The 24,694-nt window shown below is 43.6% G+C and overlaps 1 protein-coding gene across 1 annotated transcript in view; it reads left to right on the top strand.

Annotated features, from left to right (window-relative positions):
- The window catches only part of LOC311133981 (rho guanine nucleotide exchange factor 10-like protein), a gene marked incomplete at both ends in the record, with an annotated part of 141,111 nt that overhangs the window by 17,129 nt on the left and 99,288 nt on the right, over positions 1-24,694 (top strand). Inside the window, 5 exons of the mRNA XM_084167606.1 lie at positions 305-475; positions 4,264-4,409; positions 5,179-5,351; positions 9,204-9,319; positions 19,000-19,127. Of these exons, the coding sequence (XP_084023732.1) occupies positions 305-475; positions 4,264-4,409; positions 5,179-5,351; positions 9,204-9,319; positions 19,000-19,127 (734 nt within the window). The remainder of the gene's footprint in view (positions 1-304; positions 476-4,263; positions 4,410-5,178; positions 5,352-9,203; positions 9,320-18,999; positions 19,128-24,694) is intronic.

The following is a 24,694-nucleotide window of genomic DNA, read 5'->3' as shown; positions in this document are numbered from 1 at the left end:
CATATATTACACAGGGAACTAAACTCAAAGCACTGAAACTCTTTTGGGACACACACAGAATACAAAGCCGTATTTCTGCAGGTCCACAAGCACACACATTTGCAGGTAAGCCAGACACAAAGATCTGGGATAAAACTCAATAAATACTTGGATTGTTTATAGACATATGAAAATGAAAACAATGTGCTTTACATGGCTCTGGGCCTTAAACACCGAAACCAATGCACACACACACTTACACACAAACCAACACCTCCTTCACTTTATTTAGTGTTTGTTTCTCTCCTCTCTGTTTCTCTGTCAGGACATGCTGAAGAACACCCCTAAGGGTCACGTAGACTGCCTGCCTCTGCAGCTGGCTCTGACTGAACTGGAGATGCTGGCCGAGAAGCTGAATGAACAGAAGCGTGTGGCCGACCAAATAGCTGAGACTCAGCAGCTAGCACGCAGTGTCAGCGACCGCTCGCTCAGCAAGGTGACTAAACCACTGCAATACACATGTACGCACGCACATGCACGCACACGCACCCCCCGACACAAGCACATACGCACAAGCACACACCGACACACACAAACCGACACACAGACACCGACACACACACGCACACAGAGTAATCAACCTGTTTACTGTGTGGCTCAACCCCAGATCCCTTCCTCTACCTCCACTGTGTTATCAGCATGAGCCAAACACCTATGCATTAGCATATATAGCCATCACTTACATCAAACACCTATTCATTAGCATATATATAGCCATCACTTACATTACCTTCCCAAACATTAGTCTAGGAAAGCATTTTTATTTAGAAAAATCATTGCCCAGAAATGATGGCCATTATGGCCCGTGAACAGTGTCTAAACACCACGGCAGGGACGTTTCTTCTCCATTACCACACTGGAATTACAGTCCAGATGCTGCAAATCTGAACAAATGCATTTTTGAATAAGAGGAATTAAGGGGTAAATGAGACATTTAATTGGAAGCTATCTCTCCCCGTTGCTCCTTGTCTCCTTCTCCCTATCATTTCCCCCCTCCTTTCCTTCTGCTATTATTTTCTTCCCTCTCCCTCTCTTTCTCTTGCTCACTTTCTCCCTCTTCCTCTCTCTCTTTGTCCCCACCGGGAGCCCATCATCTCCCTCTCTCCCTCTCCCTCCCTCTGTGCCTCCCTCTCTCTTTCTTTCTATTGGTCCATGGTGGTGAATTTCCCAGAGCCCTGAGATGAGCTGATTCGGCCAATCTCGTCTGCTCCACACAGAATTCCATTTACTGCGGTGAGACTGCAGAATTTCAATAGGAAGCAGCTCTCTTCCATTATCCCATAACCGTCCAATGAAATATTAATTATTTGTCACTAAGTATCTAAGTCAGTGGAATAGGGGAGATAACACTGTGAGTGGGAAGAGGCTGAGGTCTCCGTTTCACTCTATCTCTCAGACACACACTCACACAAAACAGTCACACATGCAGACACTGTTGACACTTTGGACTTTTCTGAGGGGCCTTCCATGACTTACGTCTCTCTGCCTCTGGAGGGTGCTGTAGTTCTGTGATCATAGAAGACAGGCTACTGTTTGACTAATGACTCATTTCCCAAGCCATCTGAATAAAAGCCAAGCACAACTACTTATTCCCCACAGATATAACAATCCATTTTGTGAGATGTGATGGGATGTAGAGCACTGAGCATTGTAAAATGGACAAAACACAGATTCATTATTCATAGAAATTGTGTTTCTATCGAACAAACATCAACATCAAAGTGGGACACAATATCTGAGCTGCATATTTGTATTTACCGTCAGTTCGGTCTTTGGTTTTTACTGTTGTTGTAATGACAATTTTTTTTCAGAAGATTGTTTTAGAATACATCAAACTGACTGTATTGATTCAGCTGGACATAAAACATGACTGGACCAAGTAATGCAAATACTTTCTATTAGATTACCCTTTGCCAAATGTACCTTAGGAAAAGGATGTCTTGTGTGTTCTCACATACTGCAGTATACAGAGACATTTCTGTGGATATTTCCGTGTGTCTGTGTATGCAGTGGCGATTTTAGCATGTAAATCTTGGTAGGGCAAAAAAATTAATATGTTTTTAGATGCATGCCAGCAAAGCCACTACACAACACAACACTAAACAATACATTAATTGCACTATAACGGTGACAAACGGTGCCCACAAACTGTTAGGGCCTACATAAAGCTGTCCCAACAGCAGAGTTCCAACAAGCAGTCCCAACACCTTACCACTGCTACAGTTGGCTATCAGCAAATCGGGGCGGCAGGTAGCTTAGTGGTTAAGAGCGTTGTGCCAGTTACCGAAAGGTCGCTGGTTCTAATCCCCGAGCCGACTAGGTGAAAAATCTGTCGATGTGCCCTTGAGCAAGGCACTTAACCCTAATTGCTCATGTAAGTCGCTCTGGATAAGAGCGTCTGCTAAATGACAAAAAAATAAATAATAATCCTTGTCTGGCAGTGAAACTGTTAATTCAGTCTCATTTACTGCCTTTTTAAAAAACAGCTGATATGGCTGACTTGCTTAAACAAATGTGGTTTCTACTGACAATTGAGATGTACAAACTATGGCATAAGGTTTGACGAGCGGATAAGAGGCAATCCGTAATTTCGATTAAGACATTAATGAGCGAGCTTGGACGGACGTAGTCAACATAATTATTTGTTCAGCACTTCTGAAATGTACAGCGACAGAATTCAGATCATGGGCCGTTCTTACAGTATTCTCCCTGTACACCAAGTCAGAACCGTAGGATAAATAAAGGGGGCATATAAGCAGACAATGAAAGCTCTTACAATATTTGATGATTACGTTTCTCTAAAACAGGCTATAGGCTACATGTGCACCACCAAGTCAGAACAGTAGGCAAAATTATGAGGCGAAAAGGGACCAAATTATTAGGCTGAGGCACATGGGCTACTAACAACTTACTACACAACATACACTTAGTATTACTTTCTTAGCTACAGTATACAGTACATATCTCCCTGGCATATTACATCATTTATACAGCAGCATACAATACATTTTTGGACTCACCTTGTTGTGCTGTGCTCACTTGAACAGGAAGGTGGCGCAGCGGTCCTTCGTGGGCAAATTTTGTCATCAAACTTAGTCATCAAAGTCTGGCATTCTCTGGATTTATGGTGCTTTCAAGACAACTGGGAACTCTGAAAAAAACAAGATGATGACGTCAGTGATCTTCAGGTCGGAGCTCTAGAAAGAGGCCCAAGTTCCCGACTTGCAATTTTGAGTTGGGTGACCGTTCAAAACTTACTTTCCCAGTCGGAGCTCGTTTTTTTCAGTTCCCAGTTGTCTTGAACTCACTGAAGTCAGATTTACGAGTTTCCAGTTGTTTTGAGTCATGCTGAAGAAGTCATGCTGGATTGACAGCATGGCCATTGTTGAATGTTTATCCTTTTAAGCTTGGAAAAGAGACCCTTAAACCCAGACTTGGGACCACACACCCACTCCACTGAATAGCAGGCTAGTGATTGCTTTGCAATGCTTGCAGTTAGCCACTGATTCCTTCCAAACCACTCATTGTTGAATTTGCGATTTCCAACTTGACTTGACGTCATTTTATCTGTGGCCAATGACCTTGAGCCTTCTTGGATAGGCACTTCTAATGTAACTCTATGGCAGCACCCAAGGGACTTGAATTTTCGAGCTCTACCCTTAGATTTTGCATTGATGTATTGTCCCCATGAGTGACAGAACACTGAGCCAATCATGGCGCAACATTACCAACCCCTACGCTCCATATTATCCGCTGGCTTGCCCCACCACCACAGAAAGCACTGAGCTAGGCTGAAATACCTGCATTTTAGCTGCCTTACTCAAGAAAGAAAAAAAGAGACCATGTTTGTATGCGGCTTTATTAACTCAATGTTATATATATATATTTTTTTACATTGTTTGCAAACTGATATGTTACACGTATTAATGCCAAAATAACATTCAAAACAGGCACAAAAAAACAGGTGGGGCTCCAAACAGGCTCTGCCCCACCTGCCCTGAATGACGGGTCGCCACTGTGTGTATGTCTTAGCATGTGAATGTGTTCTGTGTGCCCTGACTGCACAAACCTCCCTTGATCTGACACTGATCCTCAATGAGACACTCACTTAACCAGTATTTAGCCTGCCTGCTGTGCTCCTTAGCAATTGAACTGAAACCCTGGAGAATTTGCCCTTTGTGATGTGCCTTTTGAGACAGTGTCCTGATTGCTCTGCCCCTTTAGCAACTGAACTCAGACCAGGGGTCGCTGGTGCTTTGTGAGACGCTGATTGAGACGGTGTATGGGGAGCGAGGCCAGGTCCTGAAGTCTAAGGAGCGCAAAGTCTTCCTCTTCAACGATATCCTCATCTGTGCCAACATCAACGTCAAGTAAGTGGTGTCTCTGTAGAGTAGAGTGAGTTCTGCTAAACAGCTCTACAGTCTGAATACACAAACACCTTCCCAGCTCCACAGCAGCAGCACCACAAGGCTCAGCCTACAAGGCTTTGCAAGGATATATTTTGGCAAACTGCATAGCAAAGAGTAATAGCTAATAGGCGTTCTCTAGCACTATCTGGAGTAACAGGAGCTTTATCAGCTTTTAACAAACTGTAGGCAGCTTAACTACAGCAACAGGAGTCCTAGATCACTGACATAAAAGATTTATTGGTCCCTCTACAATTTATCCTCTATGACAGCACCATTGTTCACATCGTCTCAGAGCTAAAGGTAAACAGCAAAGATTTTCCTCCATTTGCAAAGCTCCTGTTTGAGACGTTCATACCTCTAAGCTCTCTTGTTCAGCCTTCAAAGTAGTTATCAGCCCATGTTTCGTTCAACTTGATTCCCCTGAAGTTGACTTTGCCTGCCCTCTAGAATCTTGACAAAGTGATCACAACGTTGATTGAATGCGTGATTACAGGAATATATGAATATGAAATTAACCATGCTCATAGCCGGGGGTCCCGCTTTCTGCCGTGAACACAGCTGATCAGAAGGATTATAATTCAGTTCCTCAGCTCTTTTTGTGACAATTCAAATAGCTATACCACAGTTCTCCTCCTGTTGGTGGTTTGGGATTAGTGCTGCTGTCAGGAAGAGAGGGATGCTGGGAGAAGCTTTGACTTGTTTGCCTGTTTCTTCTCTTTCCGACCACCAGGGGCCCCCCTGATATCAGCAGCCTGGTCCCTGTTGGTCCTAAGTACACCATGAAGTGGAGTGCCCCCCTCCTGCAGGTCCAGGTAGTGGAGGTGGGTCAGGAGGCCTCCCAGGCCAAGGAGACCATGTTCCAACATAGTGCTGCCAAGCACCCTGGCAGTGCCTGTCTCCCAGGTTGGTAAACCTCCTGAGTCATCCATCCATTGCCTCTCTATCCCTGTTCATCATCTCCTACATGTAGTCCAGCTAATCTCATCACTTGGCCAGACTCCTAGTCTCAGCCCCATGGTCTAACTCAGCACAGCCCTCTAATCTGTTTCGTACTGTGAACTATCCCTGTGAATTCTGGTGACACAGCGCTGTCACTCTGATTGAGGATGTGTTTGTGAAAAGAATAGCGATGATGGTCACTTGGTTCCATCTGCCTGGGCTGTTTTTATATGCGAGAGATACAGTGGGAAAACAGAGCTGCAGCCTCCACAGTCTCATTTCACTCTCTGATAGACCACAAACATATCTGGAGTGGTGTCATCAATCTGCAGAGAATATTCCCTTCCTCTCCAGCTCCAATTAGAGAAGCAGCAGCACTAGATAGGAATCTAATGGTTAAACAGGCCTTTTTTCACCCCTCTCAAAACTATGTTGTGCGTACAGCTTGGTGGAGAGATCCCTGATAAATGTGCCATGGGAAGGAGGAGATACAAAGCCTTATCAGGATGTAATGGAACAGCCTTTAAATATTAATGGCGCCTTTTACAGCAGCGTCTGACCATGTCACACTCAGTGAACAGCAACAGTTTAACAGGGATGCCAAGATTAGGCTTAGATTCTCTGAAGATTAAGCCTTAAAGTCTTAAAAGTTTACTGCAACGCTGTGGGATGATTTAAGTTGACATTAAAAGGTCTATCACCCCCCCCCCCCCCCCCCCCCCCCTCTCTCTCTCTCTCTCTCTCTCTCTCTCTCTCTCTCTCTCTCTCTCTCTCTCTCTCTCTCGCTCTCTCGCTCTCTTTCAATTCAATTTCAATTCAAGGGGCTTTATTGGCATGGGAAACATATGTTTACATTGCCAAAGCAAGTGAAATGGATAAAGAAAAGTGACAGTAAATATTACATTCACACAATTTCCAAAAGAATAAAGACATTTCAAATGTCATATTATGTCTATATACAGTCTGCTAAATGATGTAAATGTAAATGTTGTAACGATGTGTAAATAGTTAAAGTAAAAAAAGGGAAAATAAATCAACATAAATATGGGTTGTATTTACAATGCTGTTTGTTCTTCACTGGTTGCCCTTTTCTTGTGGGAACAGGTCACAAATATTGCTGCTGTGATGGCACACTATGGTATTTCACCCAATAGATATGGGATTTGGATTTGTTTTCGAATTCTTTGTGGATCTCTGTAATCTGAGGGAAATATGTGTCTCTAATATGGTCATACATTTGGCAAGAGGTTGGGAAGTACAGCTCAGTTTCCAGCTCATTTTGTGGGCAGTGTGCACATAGCCTGTCTTCTCTTGAGAGCCAGGTCTGCCTACGATGACCTTTCTCAATAGCAAGGTTATGCTCACTGAGTCTGTACTACATAGTCAAAGCTTTCCTTAATTTTGGGTCAGTCACAGTGTTCAGGTATTCTGTCACTGTGTATTTACTCTCTGGTCTGACAGAATCTGTGCATATGATCTAGGTGCTGCTGTAGGCCCTCCTTGGTTGGGGACAGAAGCACCAGATCATCAGCAAACAGTAGACATTTGACTTCAGATTCTTTCTCTCTCTCTCTCTCTCTCTCTCTCTCTCTCTCTCTCTCTCTCTCTCTCTCTCTCTCTCTCTCTCTCTCTCTCTCTCTCTCTCTCTCTCTCTCTCTCTCTCTCTCTCGATCTATCCTGACTTTTGAAAATCAGGTTGATTAATTTTTGAATCTAGCATGGGGCCAATGCAAGCCACCCCCTTAATCATGCCTTTCCAGGAATCTTCCTCTATGCATCTGCTGAATTGTTCCCCTGGGGGAACGCTCCCATGGCTTGGCGAGAAATTGGCTAATTTTTCATCTCCTGCAGGCCCTGATGCCCTTCCTTGTTGATGGAGAAGGCTGGCCTTCTGGGAACTACAGGGATCTCTCAACTCTCTCTCTCTCTCTCTCTCTCTCTCTCTCTCTCTCTCTCTCTCTCTCTCTCTCTCCTCTCTCCTCTCTCCTCTCTCTCTCTCTCTCTCTCTCTCCATTGTGCAGAGACACAGGTGGGGTGGGGTGGTGTTATATAGTAAGTGGTGGGGTCTCTCTCTCTCTCTCTCTCTCTCTCTCTCCCTCTCCCTCTCCATTGTGCAGAGACACAGGTGGGCAACAGCTTTGTCTCCCCACTGTGTCTGGTCTTGTGCCATCTCTCCATGTACCCACACACAGGCTTACCTTCTCCCTGCCCCAATTACAGAGTTATTGTTTTATACTGACAGTGACACGAGACTGTGATGCACAGCAATGCTGCACTGTATCTATGCTACATCTACATGCAGTAAGCTGGTGACCATGTTCGGATGGGGATTAGTATATGGCTTTGGTGCAGATTTGATATATTGGGGATTTGGAAGCAGTGGCTGCTGTAAAATTCCCTCAGGTTAGTTCCCAGAGCTGGATGCAGCACCAGCTGGACTGGACTATAGGCTGAGGATGGAGATTCCTGCTGGCTGTTGTTACATGAAGCGGCTGCCCCTGGAAGGATGGGCAGGGGCCCCTGTGGGCTCAGCCCTGGCTTGCTGCTACGTGCCTGGCGGCCAGTGTGAATGACCGTGTCTGAGTGTGAAAACCAATCCCGCCACACCAACGGGATTACGCTGGATTACAACTCAGCACATTCACCTCCGGGGCTGGGGCCAACTCTAGGCAGGCGGGGACACAGCGGACCTGTGTGCAAGTAAATCCCAAAGTCCCACAGCTACAGGGAAGTCATTGTTTACAGAGACTCACGGCAGGCACACCTCTTTATATTCAGATGTGTCTGCTATTGATCGTGTCTCACAGATGACAGATGTCTGTGCACGTCAGTGTGAGAGATCACATTAAATCAGTGAAGGCTGGTGGGAGTAGCTATAGGAGGATGGGCTCATTGTAATGGCTGTAATGGAATAAATGTAATGGAGTTAAACATGTGGTTTCCATATGTTTGTGTTTGATACCGTTCCATTTATATAATTTCCAGCCATTACACTGAGCCATCCTCCTATAGCTCCTCCCACCAGCCTCCTCTGCACTAAATGCCCAAAGGTTACAAAGGCTCTCTTAAGAGAACAATACCTGCCTCTCTCCACTCTCTGACTATTTGTCGATACAACCACACAGTCACCCGCTGGCTTTACACAGCCACTAGACTCCCACAAAGGGCCATGCTTCAGTAACCTGCCTTGTGCCAAAGCTGGTCTGCTACTTGATTATGTGGTTGTGATGACAGCACAGGACAACTCTACAGTTACATCTTGCTGCAACATTGAATTATGTTGTGCTCCTGGAGCCTTGTGTAGAGATGTGGACCAGGGCAGTATGGAGGGAGGATAGCAGTGAGAGGCAGAGCTATTGATTTCCTGAGGTTGGAGAGGTAGACTTTAAAGACAGTGTGCTCCCAAATCGATTGGTGAATCTTACGTCTAATGAGACACCTGCATTCCTTTTGCTGGGGAAAAGGGCGTCATATAGCTCCAAATGGCCAATCTCTATCTGCTTTTTAGTTATACATTCAGACTCCCGACTTCATTCAGACTGTTCAACAAATAACTGTGGTGATCGATCCATCACACATTGAACTCCTTTCTTAGTGGAACCAGAGCTTCAACAAGTGCAAGTTTTCGTTATCACTTCCACTAGTTATTGTAGTTCAGGAAAGTTCCATTGGGGATTGCAATAGTTGTTTGACCTTGAGCTGTTTTATGATGTATTTAGGAAACAAGCATTGATGTGTATGACATGTTAATTGGTTTAACCTGTTGATGTGTGTACTGTAGTATGTATGACAGGCCATGTTGTGTTTTGACCACAGGGAAAGTGATCCTGGGTCCTCCAATGCTTTACCAGGAACTCCAGGACCTGCAGTACGACTTGTCTGTGGTGGAGGAGGTCACACTACTGGTGGGAACACTACAGGGGACGTACCAGGTACACCCCACCCCACCACTTACTATATAACACCACCCCACCCCACCACTTACTATATAACACCAGCCCACCCCACCACTTACTATATAACACCAGCCCACCCCACCACTTACTATATAACACCACCCCACCCCACCACTTACTATATAACACCAGCCCACCCCACCACTTACTATATAACACCACCCCACCCCACCACTTACTATATAACACCAGCCCACCCCACCCCACCACTTACTATATAACACCACCCCACCCCACCACTTACTATATAACACCACCCCACCCCACCACTTACTATATAACACCAGCCCATCCCACTACTCACTATATAACACCAGCCCATTACTTACTATATAACACCAGCCCACCCCACCACTTACTATATAACACCAGCCCACCCCACCACTTACTATATAACACCACCCCACCCCACCACTTACTATATAACACCACCCCACCCCACCACTTACTATATAACACCACCCCACCCCACCACTTACTATATAGCGGCTAGGTGAAAAATCTGTCGATGTGCCCTTAAGCAAGGCACTTAACCCTAATTGCTCATGTAAGTCGCTCTGGATAAGAGCGTCTGCTAAGTGACTAAAATGTAAATGTAAATAACACCACCCCACCCCACCCCACCACTTACTATATAACACCACCCCACCCACCACTTACTATATAACACCAGCCCACCCCACTACTTACTATATAACACCAGCCCATCCCACTACTTACTATATAACACCAGCCCACCCCACCACTTACTATATAACACCAGCCCATCCCACTACTTACTATATAACACCAGCCCATCCCACTACTTACTATATAACACCAGCCCACCCCACCACTTACTATATAACACCAGCCCATCCCACTACTTACTATATAACACCAGCCCAACCCACTACTCACTATATAACACCAGCCCATAACTTACTATATAACACCAGCCCAACCCACTACTTACCGTATAACACCAGCCCATCCCACTACTCACTATATAACACCAGCCCATTACTTACTATATAACACCAGCCCAACCCACTACTTACCGTATAACACCAGCCCACCCCAATACTTACTATATAACACCAGCCCATCCCACTACTTACTATATAACACCAGCCCATCCCACTACTCACTATATAACACCAGCCCATTAATTACTATATAACACCAGCCCATCCCACTACTTACTATATAACACCAGCCCATCCCACTACTTACTATATAACACCAGCCCAACCCACTACTCACTATATAACACCAGCCCATTACTTACTATATAACACCAGCCCATCCCACTACTTACTATATAACACCAGCCCATCCCACTACTTATTATATAACACCAGCCCATCCCACTACTTACTATATAACACCAGCCCATCGCACTACTTACCGTATAACACCAGCCCACCCCAATACTTACTATATAACACCAGCCCATCCCACTACTCACTATATAACACCACCCCACTACTCAACATATAACACCACACCACCCCACTACTTACTATATAACACCAGCCCATCCCACTACTTACTATATAACACCAGCCCATCCCACTACTTACTATATAACACCAGCCCAACCCACTACTTACCGTATAACACCAGCCCACCCCAATACTTACCATATAACACCAGCCCATCCCACTACTCACTATATAACACCACCCCACTACTCAACATATAACACCACACCACCCCACTACTTACTATATAACACCAGCCCATCCCACTACTTACTATATAACACCAGCCCATCCCCCTACGTACTATATAACACCAGCCCATCCCACTACTTACTATATAACACCAGCCCATCCCACTACTTACCGTATAACACCAGCCCACCCCAATACTTACTATATAACACCAGCCCATCCCACTACTCACTATATAACACCACCCCACTACTCAACATATAACACCACACCACCCCACTACTTACTATATAACACCAGCCCATCCCACTACTTACTATATAACACCAGCCCATCCCACTACTTACTATATAACACCAGCCCAACCCACTACTTACCGTATAACACCAGCCCACCCCAATACTTACCATATAACACCAGCCCATCCCACTACTCACTATATAACACCACCCCACTACTCAACATATAACACCACACCACCCCACTACTTACTATATAACACCAGCCCATCCCACTACTTACTATATAACACCAGCCCATCCCCCTACGTACTATATAACACCAGCCCATCCCACTACTTACTATATAACACCAGCCCATCCCACTACTTACTATATAACACCAGCCCATCCCACTACTTACCGTATAACACCAGCCCACCCCAATACTTACTATATAACACCAGCCCACCCCAATACTTACTATATAACATCAGCCCATCCCACTACTTACTATATAACACCAGCCCATCCCACTACTTACTATATAACACCAGCCCATCTCACTACTCACTATATAACACCAGCCCACCCCAATACTTACTATATAACACCAGCCCATCCCACTACTTACTATATAACACCAGCCCATCCCACTACTTACTATATAACACCAGCCCATCCCACTACTTACTATATAACACCAGCCCATCCCACTACTTACTATATAACACCAGCCCATCACACTACTTACTATATAATACCAGCCCATCCCACTGCTTACTATATAACACCAGCCCATCCCACTACTCACTATATAACACCAGCCCATTACTTACTATATAACACCAGCCCAACCCACTACTTACTGTATAACACCAGCCCACCCCAATACTTACTATATAACACCACCACACCCCACCCCACTACTTACTATATAACACCATCCCACGCCACTACTTACTGTAGAACACCATCACACTACTTACTATATAACAATAGCCCATCCCACTACTTACTATATAACACCAGCCCATCCCACTACTTACTATATAACACCAGCCCAACCCACTACTTACCGTATAACACTAGCCCACCCCAATACTTACTATATAACACCACCACACCCCACCCCACTACTTACTATATAACACCATCCCACGCCACTACTTACTGTATAACACCATCCCACTACTTACTATATAACACCATCATACTACTTACTATATAACAACAGCCCATCCCACTACTTACTATACAACACCATCCCACTATTTACTATATAACACCACCCCACCACTTAATATATAACACCACCCCACCCCACTACTTACTATATAACAACAGCTCAGCCATCTACTCACTATATAACACCACCCCTCCCCACTACTTAATATATAACACCACCCCACCCCAATATTTACCATATAACACCACGCAACTACTTACTATATAACACTCTCCCACTACTTACTATATAACACCAGCCCATCCCACTACTTACTATATAACACCAGCCCATCCCACTACTTACTATATAACACCAGCCCATCCCACTACTCACTATATAACACCAGCCCATTACTTACTATATAACACCAGCCCAACCCACTACTTACTGTATAACACCATCCCACCCCAATACTTACTATATAACACCACCACACCCCACCCCACTACTTACTATATAACACCATCCCACACCACTACTTACTGTAGAACACCATCACACTACTTACTATATAACAATAGCCCAACCCACTACTTACTATACAACACCACCCCACTACTTACTATACAACACCATCCCACTATTTACTATATAACAGCACCCCACTACTTACTATATAACAACAGCTCATCCAACTACTTACTATATAACCCCACCCCACTACTTAATATATAACACCACCCCACCCCACCCCACCCCACCCCACCCCACCCCACCCCACCACAATACTTACTATATAACACCATCCCACTACTTACTATGTAGCACCAGCCCACCCCACTACTTAATATATAACACCACCCCACCCCAATATTTACCATATAACACCATCCCACTACTTACTATATAACACTCTCCCACTACTTACTATATAACACCAGCCCATCCCACTACTTACTATATAACACCAGCCCATCCCACTACTTACTATATAACACCAGCCCATCCCACTACTTACTATATAACACCAGCCCATCCCACTACTCACTATATAACACCAGCCCATTACTTACTATATAACACCAGCCCAACCCACTACTTACTGTATAACACCATCCCACCCCAATACTTACTATATAACACCACCACACCCCACCCCACTACTTACTATATAACACCATCCCACACCACTACTTACTGTAGAACACCATCACACTACTTACTATATAACAATAGCCCAACCCACTACTTACTATACAACACCACTCCACTACTTACTATACAACACCATCCCACTATTTACTATATAACACCACCCCACTACTTACTATATAACAACAGCTCATCCAACTACTTACTATATAACACCACCCCACCCCACTACTTAATATATAACACCACCCCACCCCACCCCACCACAATACTTACTATATAACACCATCCCACTACTTACTATGTAGCACCAGCCCACCCCACTACTTAATATATAACACCACCCCACCCCAACATTTACCATATAACACCATCCCACTACTTACTATATAACACTCTCCCACTACTTACTATATAACACCAGCCCATCCCACTACTTACTATATAACACCAGCCCATCCCACTACTTACTATATAACACCAGCCCATCCCACTACTTACTATATAACACCAGCCCATCCCACTACTCACTATATAACACCAGCCCATTACTTACTATATAACACCAGCCCAACCCACTACTTACTGTATAACACCATCCCACACCACTACTTACTGTAGAACACCATCACACTACTTACTATATAACAATAGCCCAACCCACTACTTACTATACAACACCACCCCACTACTTACTATACAACAACAGTGGTCCTCTGTAGCTCAGCTGGTAGAGCACGGCGCTTGAAACGCCAAGGTAGTGGGTTCGATCCCCGGGACCACCCATACACAAAAAAAATGTATGCACGCATGACTGTAAGTCGCTTTGGATAAAAGCGTCTGCTAAATGGCATATTATTATTTATTATTATTATCCCACTATTTACTATATAACAGCACCCCACTACTTACTATATAACAACAGCTCATCCAACTACTTACTATATAACAGCACCCCACCCCACTACTTAATATATAACACCACCCCACCCCACCCCACCACAATACTTACTATATAACACCATCCCACTACTTACTATGTAGCACCAGCCCACCCCACTACTTAATATATAACACCACCCCACCCCAATATTTACCATATAACACCATCCCACTACTTACTATATAACACTCTCCCACTACTTACTATATAACACCAGCCCCCCCACTACTCACTATATAACACCACCCCACTACTCAACATATAACACCACACCACCCCACTACTTACTATATAACACCAGCTGGGTTAACTGAGTCAGGTATAGGACTCGTTTTACTGTGGATATAGATACTTTTGTACCTGTTTCCTCCAGCATATTCACAAGGTCCTTTGCTGTTGTTCTGGGATTGATTTGCACTTTTCGCACCAAATTACATTCATCTCTAGGAGACAGAACGCGTCTCCTTCCTGAGCGGTATGGCGGCTGCGTGGTCCCATGGTGTTTATACTTGCGTACTATTGTTTGTACAGATGAACGTGGTACCTTCAGGCGTTTGGAAATTGCTCCCAAGGATGAACCAGACTTGTGGAGGTCTACAAATTTTTTTCTGATGTCTTGGCTGATTTCTTTAGATTTTCCCATGATGTCAAGCAAAGAGGCACTGAGTTTGAAGGTAGGCCTTGAAATACATCCACAGGTACACCTCCAATTGACTCAAATGATGTCAGTTAGCCTATTAGAAGTTTCTAAATCCATGACATAATTTTCTGGAATTTTCCAAGCTGTTTAAAGGCACAGTCAATTTAGTGTATGTAAACCTCTGACCCCACTGGAATTGTGATACAGTGAAATATAAGTGAAATAATCTGTCTGTAAACAATTGTTGGAAAAATTACTTGTGTCATGCACAAAGTAGATGTCCTAACCGACTTGCCAAAACTATAGTTTGTTAACAAGACATTTGTGGAGTGGTTGAAAAACGAGTTTTAATGACTCCAACCTAAGTGTTTGTAAACTTCCGACTTCAACTGTATGTCTCTATAAGCTTGGCACATCTAGCCACTGGCATTCTACAAGGCAAAAGTGCTCCAGCTCCTTCAATTTGGATGGGTTCCGCTGGTGTACAGCAATCTTTAAGTAATTCCACAGATTCTCAATTGGATTGAGGTCTGGGCTTTGACTATGCCATTCCAAGACATTTAAATGTTTCCCCTTAAACCACTTGAGTGTTGCTTTAGCAGTATGCTTAGGGTCATTGTCCTGCTGGAAGGTGAACCTCCGTCCCAGTCTCAAATCTCTGGAAGACTGAAACAGGTTTTCCTCAAGAATTTCCCTGTATTTAGCGCCATCCATCATTCCTTCAATTCTGACCAGTTTCCCAGTCCCTGCCAATGAATTTACATCCCCACAGCATGATGCTGCCACCACCATGCTTCACTGTGGGGATGGTGTTCTCGGAGTGATGAGAGGTGTTGGGTTTGCACCAGACATAGCGTTTTCCTTGATGGCCAAAAAGCTAAATTTTTCTCATCTGACCAGAGTACAGTCTTCCATATGTTTGGGGAGTCTCCCACATGCCTTTTGGCGAACACCAAACGTGTTTGCTTATTTTTTTCTTTAAGCAATGGCTTTATTCTGGCCACTCTTCCGTAAAGCCCAGCTCTTTGGAGTGTACGGCTTAAAGTGGTCCTATGGACAGATACTCCAATCTCTGCTGTGGAGCTTTGCAGCTCCTTCAGGATTATCTTTGGTCTCTTTGTTGCCTCTCTGATTAATGCCCTCCTTGCCTGGTCCCATGAGTTTTGGTGGGCGGCCCTCTCTTGGCAGGTTTGTTGTGGTGCAATATTCTTTCCATTTTTTTATATTGGATTTAATGGTGCTCTGTGGGATGTTCAAAGTTTCAGATATTTTTTCATAACCCAACCCTGATTTGTTTGGAGAGCTCTTTGGTCTTCATAGTGCTGCTTGCTTGGTGGTGCCCCTTGCTTAGTGGTGTTGCAGACTCTGGGGCCTTTCAGAACAGGTGTATATATACTGAGATCATGTGAAACTTCGATTTTACACAGGTGGACTTTATTTAACTAATTATGTGACTTCTAAAGGTAATTGGTTGCACCAAATCTTATTTAGGGGCTTCATAGCAAAGGGGGTGAATGCATATGCACGCACCACTTTTCCGTTATTTATTTGTTAGAATTTTCTGAAACAAGTGATTTTTTTCGTTTCACTTCACCAATTTGAACTATTTTGTGTATGTCCATTACATGAAATCCAAATAAAAATCAAGGAAAAACGCCAAGGGGGATGAATACTTTTGCAAGGCACTGTAGCACCAGGCCACTACTTACTATATAACACCACCCCACCCCACTACTTACTATATAACACCACCCCACCACTTACTATATAGCACAAGTCCACCTCACTACTTACTATATAACACCAGCCGACCCCACTACTTACTATATAACACCAGCACACTACTTACTATATAACACCACCCCACTACTTACTATATAACACCAGCACACTACTTACTATATAACACCAGCCCACCCCACTACTTACTATATAACACCACCCCACTACTTACTATATAGCACAAGTCCACCTCACTACTTACTATATAACACCAGCCGACCCCACTACTTACTGTATACAACCAGCCCACCCCACTACTTACTATATAACACCACCCCACCCCACTACTTACTATATAACACCACCCCACTACTTACTATATAGCACAAGTCCACCTCACTACTTACTATATAACACCAGCCGACTCCACTACTTACTGTATACAACCAGCCCACCCCACTACTTACTATATAACACTAGCCCACCCCATTACTTAACTATATAACACCACCCCACTACTTACTATATAAGAGCAGCCCACCCCACTACTTACTATATAACACCAGCCCACTACTTACTATATTACACCAGCCACTACTTACTATATAACACCAGCCACTACTTACTATATAACACCAGCCACTACTTACTATATAACACCAGCCACTACTTACTATATAACACCAGCCACTACTTACTATGTAACACCAGCCACTACATACTATATAACACCAGCCACTACTTACTATATAACACCACCCCAATACTTACTATATAACACCAGCCCACCCTACTACTTACTATATAACACCAGCCCACACCACTACAGCCAAACCACTGCCACACGCCACCTCACTACTTATTGTAGGAATGCTACAGGAGACATACCAGGTATGCACAGCCAAAACCCCAACCTGTGGGTCTACTATAGTATTTTTGTGCATCACTACATAGCCCAGGCTGCCTCCAAGTTACTCACAAAAGCCTACATCCATATTACCCTCTTTAAAAACGTGCACCGCAGCCTGACCTCTAAAAACACTGGTCTTTACTTTAAAGAGATTTCATTCGCAGCTTGACAAATTATTAATAAAGCTGATAAGTCCAAATAATGCTTGCAAATGTAAAGTGATTTCTTTCTACCACAACCCAACTAACTACAGGTCTGAACCCTGAGAACACAGAATGCTTTGATCGGAGATTGAAAATGCATGAACAAAGTGTTATTTTTAAAAATGCAGGGTATTGTACAACAACAAAGATGAGAATTATTCATAGACGATAGAGAGGAAGAGATTTGGGGAAATCTCTTTCGGGTCACAATGAATTTCAAAAGGGATGCAATTAAAATGTGATCATATAAAAGCTACAAATCTTTCTGGAATCACCAACTGATAACAGCGTAAATACATTCGATATCCCCATGCCAACAGTGCCAGGATGAGTAGCTGCTGCTTTTGCAGAGATTTGACAGATTTGAGGTGTATCTCCTGAAGAACAGAGTACCTCTATCTCCTTCAGTGAGCTATGTTGTGTTCAAATCAGGACACCTACCAGTACTGTGTCTGTCTGCCACCATCACATTAAAGCTACTGTACATAACACAGTCACAACATACTCCAGCAATCACCAAAGAGCCTCTCAGTGGAAAGGTGGCCTTTTGGCTCAATTTTTTTTTAAAGGTGGAGTAAAATGGGCTTTTCTCCATATTACTGATTTTCACACTCCACCCAGTTATAATATAAATGTCCACCAAACAAATATAGGAAATATTTCTGCATGGCTCATTGACTTCATAAATTGATTTGATTCTATTTGACTGGAGGGACTTAACTGTAAAAGTGGTGTAGGAGATGTAATGTGTATGACGTATTTGATGGTATAAAGTGCTTTGGCCATGGGTTGATGAAAGGGTCTATAAATCGAAGCAGTTTTATGAGGAAAGGGTTCTTTTTAATAGAGAGTTTAAGTATGTCAGTCCATAAATATAAAGGTGTGAGTATAAGCATGAGATACGAATGTTACGCTTGTGAATGTAAGCAGAAGTGCATCATTTAGGAGTGGATAGAAGAATATCGTGCACATGGCAGTATATACTGTACCTATATTTTCATGTCATAGCAGAATGTTCTTGTGTGTTTGTGGATCATAGAACCTGAACACGACTGTGGCCCAGGACTGGTGTCTAGCTCTACAGAGACTCATCCGGATCAAGGAGGATCAGCTTCAGAATGCCAACAAGTGCCGCTTACGCCTGCAAGTGCCTGGGAGACCAGACAAGTGAGTATTACGTCAATATTACTGGGCCTTGTGTTAAAGTCAGCCATACTGTAGTACCACCCAATGTGTGGATTTCATCCATTATCTTCACACTTGTGTGATTTTACGATTTAAAGACGACAAATTGAACTGCAAGGGCTTGTTTTACACTGCCGTCTTGACTCCACAAAATGGGTTGCTGGAGAAATTGCCTCATCCATAACTCTGAAAACAGGCCGTCACACTCAACACTAAAAGAGAATAGCCGGTGACAAACATTTGAATGTGCATGGGCACTAACGATATGATGATGCAGGAGGCTGACGCTGTGTTCGCTTACCCTCACAGAGCACATTACCTGGCATTACACTCAGACAGTGTTAAAAGCCTGCCCCCACCTCTGCCACAGCTGGCTGGCAAATTAGAGGTGTGCACCGCGATGGGTCATTAACTGATCGTTCACATATTAACTTCCTTGAGAACTCAAATGGAATAATTGACAGCATTAGCCATGTTATTTTCATGGAGTTGCATTCATATTACGGGTATAGCCGGTATTGTGTGTTTTTCATTTGTTCTGACATAATAATAAAAAAATGCTATTGTAGTTCAGCTCAAGGACACACAGAAAGTGGTCTTTGACTGACAGGTCATTTTGTCATTTTTAGATGTACTAAATCTAAAGGCTCCATAATCGGAGCTTCTATAATTCTCACACACTGTGATGAGTCTGAATGTGCTTATCGTAATGTGCTCAAGTGGCTATGGACTCAGCTGAGAGTATAGGAGGAGGATAGAGAATGAAAACAGATTAGAGTGGGAGTCGTGCTGTGGCTGCTAGTGTGTGGAGGATGAGAGGGGGAGGAGGGGAGTATTATGAGCAGGGAGGGAAAGAGACCTTGACCCACCTCCACAAAATAAACCGGGCTAGGCAGGGTGACAGCAGTGAGGGCCTACCCATCCAACCTAAAGTTACAGCTTGAGCCGCAGAGCACTGCAGATTGGTAACCATCCCCCCTCTCTCTCTCTCTGTGGCGCCACACTGGGCCTGCAGGGCCAAGCTGCTTACTCTGTTTGGTGGAGCCAGATGTCATGCATACAAGAAAGTCCCAGCATCCCCTTTGAGGAGTACCCCATCCCCTCTGTCCCATTGATAATGTCATTAGCAGCAGCATGGACCAGGGAGGGAGACCCCCGTTTCCCATCTCTGTGGGTTGTATCATATAGTGTAACATATTTGTTTGTAGAAGCCGACAGACCTCATTCTGCCACACAGAGAAACAGGTTTCAACAATGTAAAGTGGGGGAAATGCTTTGAGCAAGTAGAGTACTATACAGACCTGGACTCCAGTGTAGAGTGTAGTGATGGTTATAGTAGATTGTGAAGAGAGGCATGCGATAAAGAGATAAAGAGAGAGAGAGAGAGCTGAGCAGGGACTCTGATAGCAGACTAATTGTTGCTGGAGGCTGGCTGGTTGCTTGGCCGGCAGGGCTAGCTGTTGAGGTGGCAGGGCCAGCATAGGGGCAGGGCCAGCAGAGGGCTAGCAGAGGGCTAGCAGAGGGCCCTGCAGATAGATTGTAACTTCCATCAGTGTAATTGTCTGCATCACTTCCAATCCCCCATGTTTATATATATATATATATATATTATAGACACTGCTCAAAAAAATGAAGGGAACACTAAAATAACACATCCTAGATCTGAATGAATGAAATAATCTTATTAAATACTTTTTTCTATACATAGTTGAATGTGCTGACAACAAAATCACACAATAATTATCAATGGAAATCAAATGTATCAACCCATGGAGGTCTGGATTTGGAGTCACACTCCATTAAAGTGGAAAACCACACTACAGGCTGATCTAACTTTGATGTAATGTCCTTAAAACAAGTCAAAATGAGGCTCAGTAGTGTGTGTGGCCTCCACGTGCCTGTATGACCTCCCTACAATGCCTGGGCATGCTCCTGATGAGGTGGCGGATGGTCTCCTGAGGGATCTCCTCCCAGACCTGGACTAAAGCATCCGCCAACTCCTGGACAGTCTGTGGTGCAACGTGGCGTTGGTGGATGGAGCGAGACATGATGTCCCAGATGTGCTCAATTGGATTCAGGTCTGGGGAACGGGCGGGCCAGTCCATAGCATCAATGCCTTCCTCTTGCAGGAACTGCTGACACACTCCAGCCACATGAGGTCTAGCATTGTCTTGCATTAGGAGGAACCCAGGGCCAACCGCACCAGCATATGGTCTCACAAGGGGTCTGAGGATCTCATCTCAGTACCTAATGGCAGTCAGGCTACCTCTGGCGAGCACATGGAGGGCTGTGCGGCCCCCCAAAGAAATGCCACCCCACACCATGACTGACCCACCGCCAAACCGGTCATGCTGGAGGATGTTGCAGGCAGCAGAACGTTCTCCACGGCGTCTCCAGACTCTGTCACGTCTGTCACATGTGCTCAGTGTGAACCTGCTTTCATCTGTGAAGAGCACAGGCGCCAGTGGCGAATTTGCCAATCTTGGTGTTCTGTCAAATGCCAAACGACCTGCACGGTGTTGGGCTGTAAGCACAACCCCCACCTGTGGACGTCGGGCCCTCATACCACCCTCATGGAGTCTGTTTCTGACCGTTTGAGCAGACACATGCACATTTGTGGCCTGCTGGAGGTCATTTTGCAGGGCTCTGGCAGTGCTCCTCCTGCTCCTCCTTGCACAAAGGCGGAGGTAGCGGTCCTGCTGCTGGGTTGTTGCCCTCCTACGGCCTCCTCCACATCTCCTGATGTACTGGCCTGTCTCCTGGTAGCGCCTCCATGCTCTGGACACTATGCTGACAGACACAGCAAACCTTCTTGCCACAGCTCGCATTGATGTGCCATCCTGGATGAGCTGCACTACCTGAGCCACTTGTGTGGGTTGTAGACTCCGTCTCATGCTACCACTAGAGTGAAAGCACCGCCAGCATTCAAAAGTGACCAAAACATCAGCCAGGAAGCATAGGAACTGAGAAGTGGTCTGTGGTCACCACCTGCAGAACCACTCCTTTATTAGGGGTGTCTTGCTAATTGCCTATAATTTCCACCTGTTGTCTATTCCATTTGCACAACAGCATGTGAAATGTATTGTAAATCAGTGTTGCTTCCTAAGTGGACAGTTTGATTTCACAGAAGTGTGATTGACTTGGAGTTACATTGTGTTGTTTAAGTTTTCCCTTTATTTTTTTTAGCAGTGTAATTTGCTAGAGAACCAGTTCGGATTTAAGTATAACTTTTGTATGACTGAAGCTTTTAGTGATAGGTCTAATGCTTTAATATTTAATAATTTCTGTATTCATTATATAAATAGGCCCGTTTAATTTTGTCTGGCTTGCCGTTCCAAATAAAATGGAATATTTTTTTCTCATATAATTTAAAAAACTGTTCGCTAGGCGTAGGCAAGACCATAAGCAAATAGGTGAACTGGGATAATACTTAAGAGTTAATCAGGGTGATTTTTCCACAAATTGACAGGCACCCACCTTTCCATGGTAGCAAGATCTTATCTATTTTTGCTAACTTTCTATTATAATTTATTGAAGTGAGATCATTTATTTCCTTTGGGATATGTATTCCGAGTATATCCACATCACCATCAGACCATTTTATTGGTAAACTACATGGCAATGTAAAAATTGTATTTTTTATTGATCCAATACGTAATATAGTACATTTGTCATAATTTGGTTGTAATCCAGAGAGGTTAAAATATGTATCTAGATCCTCTATGAGGCTGTGGTGTGATTCTAGTTGTGGATTTAAAAGAAAACATGAATCATCAGCGTACAATGACACCTTTGTTTTTAAGCCCTGGATTTCTAATCCCCTGATATTATTGTTGGATCTGATTTTAATAGCTAACATCTCGATGGCCACAATAAATACATATGCCGATAGTGGACAACCTTGTTTTACTCCTCTTGACAGTTTAAAACTTTCTGAGAAATAGACATTATTTACTATTTTACACCTAGGGTTACTATACATGATTTTGACCCATTTTACAAGAGATTCACCAAAATATAAATGCTCCAGGCATTTATATATAAACCCCAGTCGTACTTTATCAAATGCCTTTTCGAAGTCTGCTATGAATAGCAGGCCTGGTTTCTCAGATTTTCCATAATGTTCTATTGTTTCCAATACTTGCCTTATATTATCTCCAATGTATCTTCCTTGTAAAAAACCTGTCTGATTAGAATGAATAATATCCGACAATACCTTTTTAATTCTATGCGCTATACATTTTGCTAGAATTTTAGCATCACAACACTGAAGTGTAAGGGGCCTCCAATTTTTTTAATGGACTGGATCTTTATATTTTCCACTTGTATCCTGTTTCAGTAATAATGAGATCTTCTTGAGTGTCAGATAATCTACCATTTACATAGGAGTGGTTAAAACATGCTAATAGCGGTCCTCTTAGTATATCAAAAAAGGTTTGGTATACTTCGACTGGTATGCCATCCAACCCTGGAGTTTTCCCAGACTTAAAGTCTTTAATTGCATCCAGAAGTTCCTCCTCTGTAATTTCACCTTCACATGAGTCTTTCTGTTTGGCTGTTAATTTTACATTATCAATAGAAAAAAAATCTCTACAATTAGCTTCAGTTAGAGAAGATGGAGGCGATTGAAACGAAACATATGCTTAAATTACCTTGTTTCCTCCTTCAAAATATCATTTGGTGAATCATGGGTTACTCCGTCAATTGTAACCAATTTCATTCAATTCTTTTTGGTAGCATTCCTATGTTGAAGATTAAAAAATAATTTGGTGCATTTTCCCCCATATTCCATTCAGTTTTCTTTATTTTTATAATATATTACACTTGATCTTTCTTGAATAAGTTTCTCCATTTCTTTTTGTTTTTCCTCTAATTTATTCTGAGCCTCTATGTTACAGTTTTTATTGCTATCTATCTGTTCTGTTATACTTTCTATTTCCTTTGTTAGTATAAACTCTTTTGACCTAAATTGCTTTTGTTTTCGAGATGAGTACTGGATTGCATGGCCTCTAAAGGCACATTTAAAGGTGTCCCATACAATAAGGGGATTTGCTGTACCTATGTTATGTCGGAAAAAGTCAGTTATAAATTCCTTTGTCCTAGTTAAAAATAAATTATCATCCAATAGGCTTTGATTACATTTCCAATATTCTCGCCCACGTGGAAATTCAGTAAGAGTAATGTATATGCCAATTATATGATGGTCCGACCGCATTCTGTCCCCTATCAACACTTTTTAAACTTTTGGTGCCAACGAGAATGAGATAAGAAAGAAGTCCAGACGACTAGCTCTCGAGTGTCTCCCGAGTGGCGCAGTGGTCTAAGGCACTGCATCGCAGTGCTAGCTGTGCCACTAGAGATCCTGGTTCGAATCCCTCTGTCATAGCCGGCCGCGACCGGGAGACCCATGGGGCGGCGCGCAATTGGTCCAGGGTAGGGGAGGGAATGGCTGGCAGGGATGTAGCTCAGTTGATAGAGCATGGCGTTTGCAACGCCAGGGTTGTGGGTTCGATTCCCACGGGGTATGAAAAAAATATTATATATGCACT

The sequence above is a fragment of the Coregonus lavaretus genome (assembly GCF_964263955.1).
Source record: "Coregonus lavaretus genome assembly, chromosome: 8".
Taxonomy (NCBI): domain Eukaryota; kingdom Metazoa; phylum Chordata; class Actinopteri; order Salmoniformes; family Salmonidae; genus Coregonus; species Coregonus lavaretus.
This window is presented reverse-complemented; position numbering and strand designations above follow the sequence as displayed.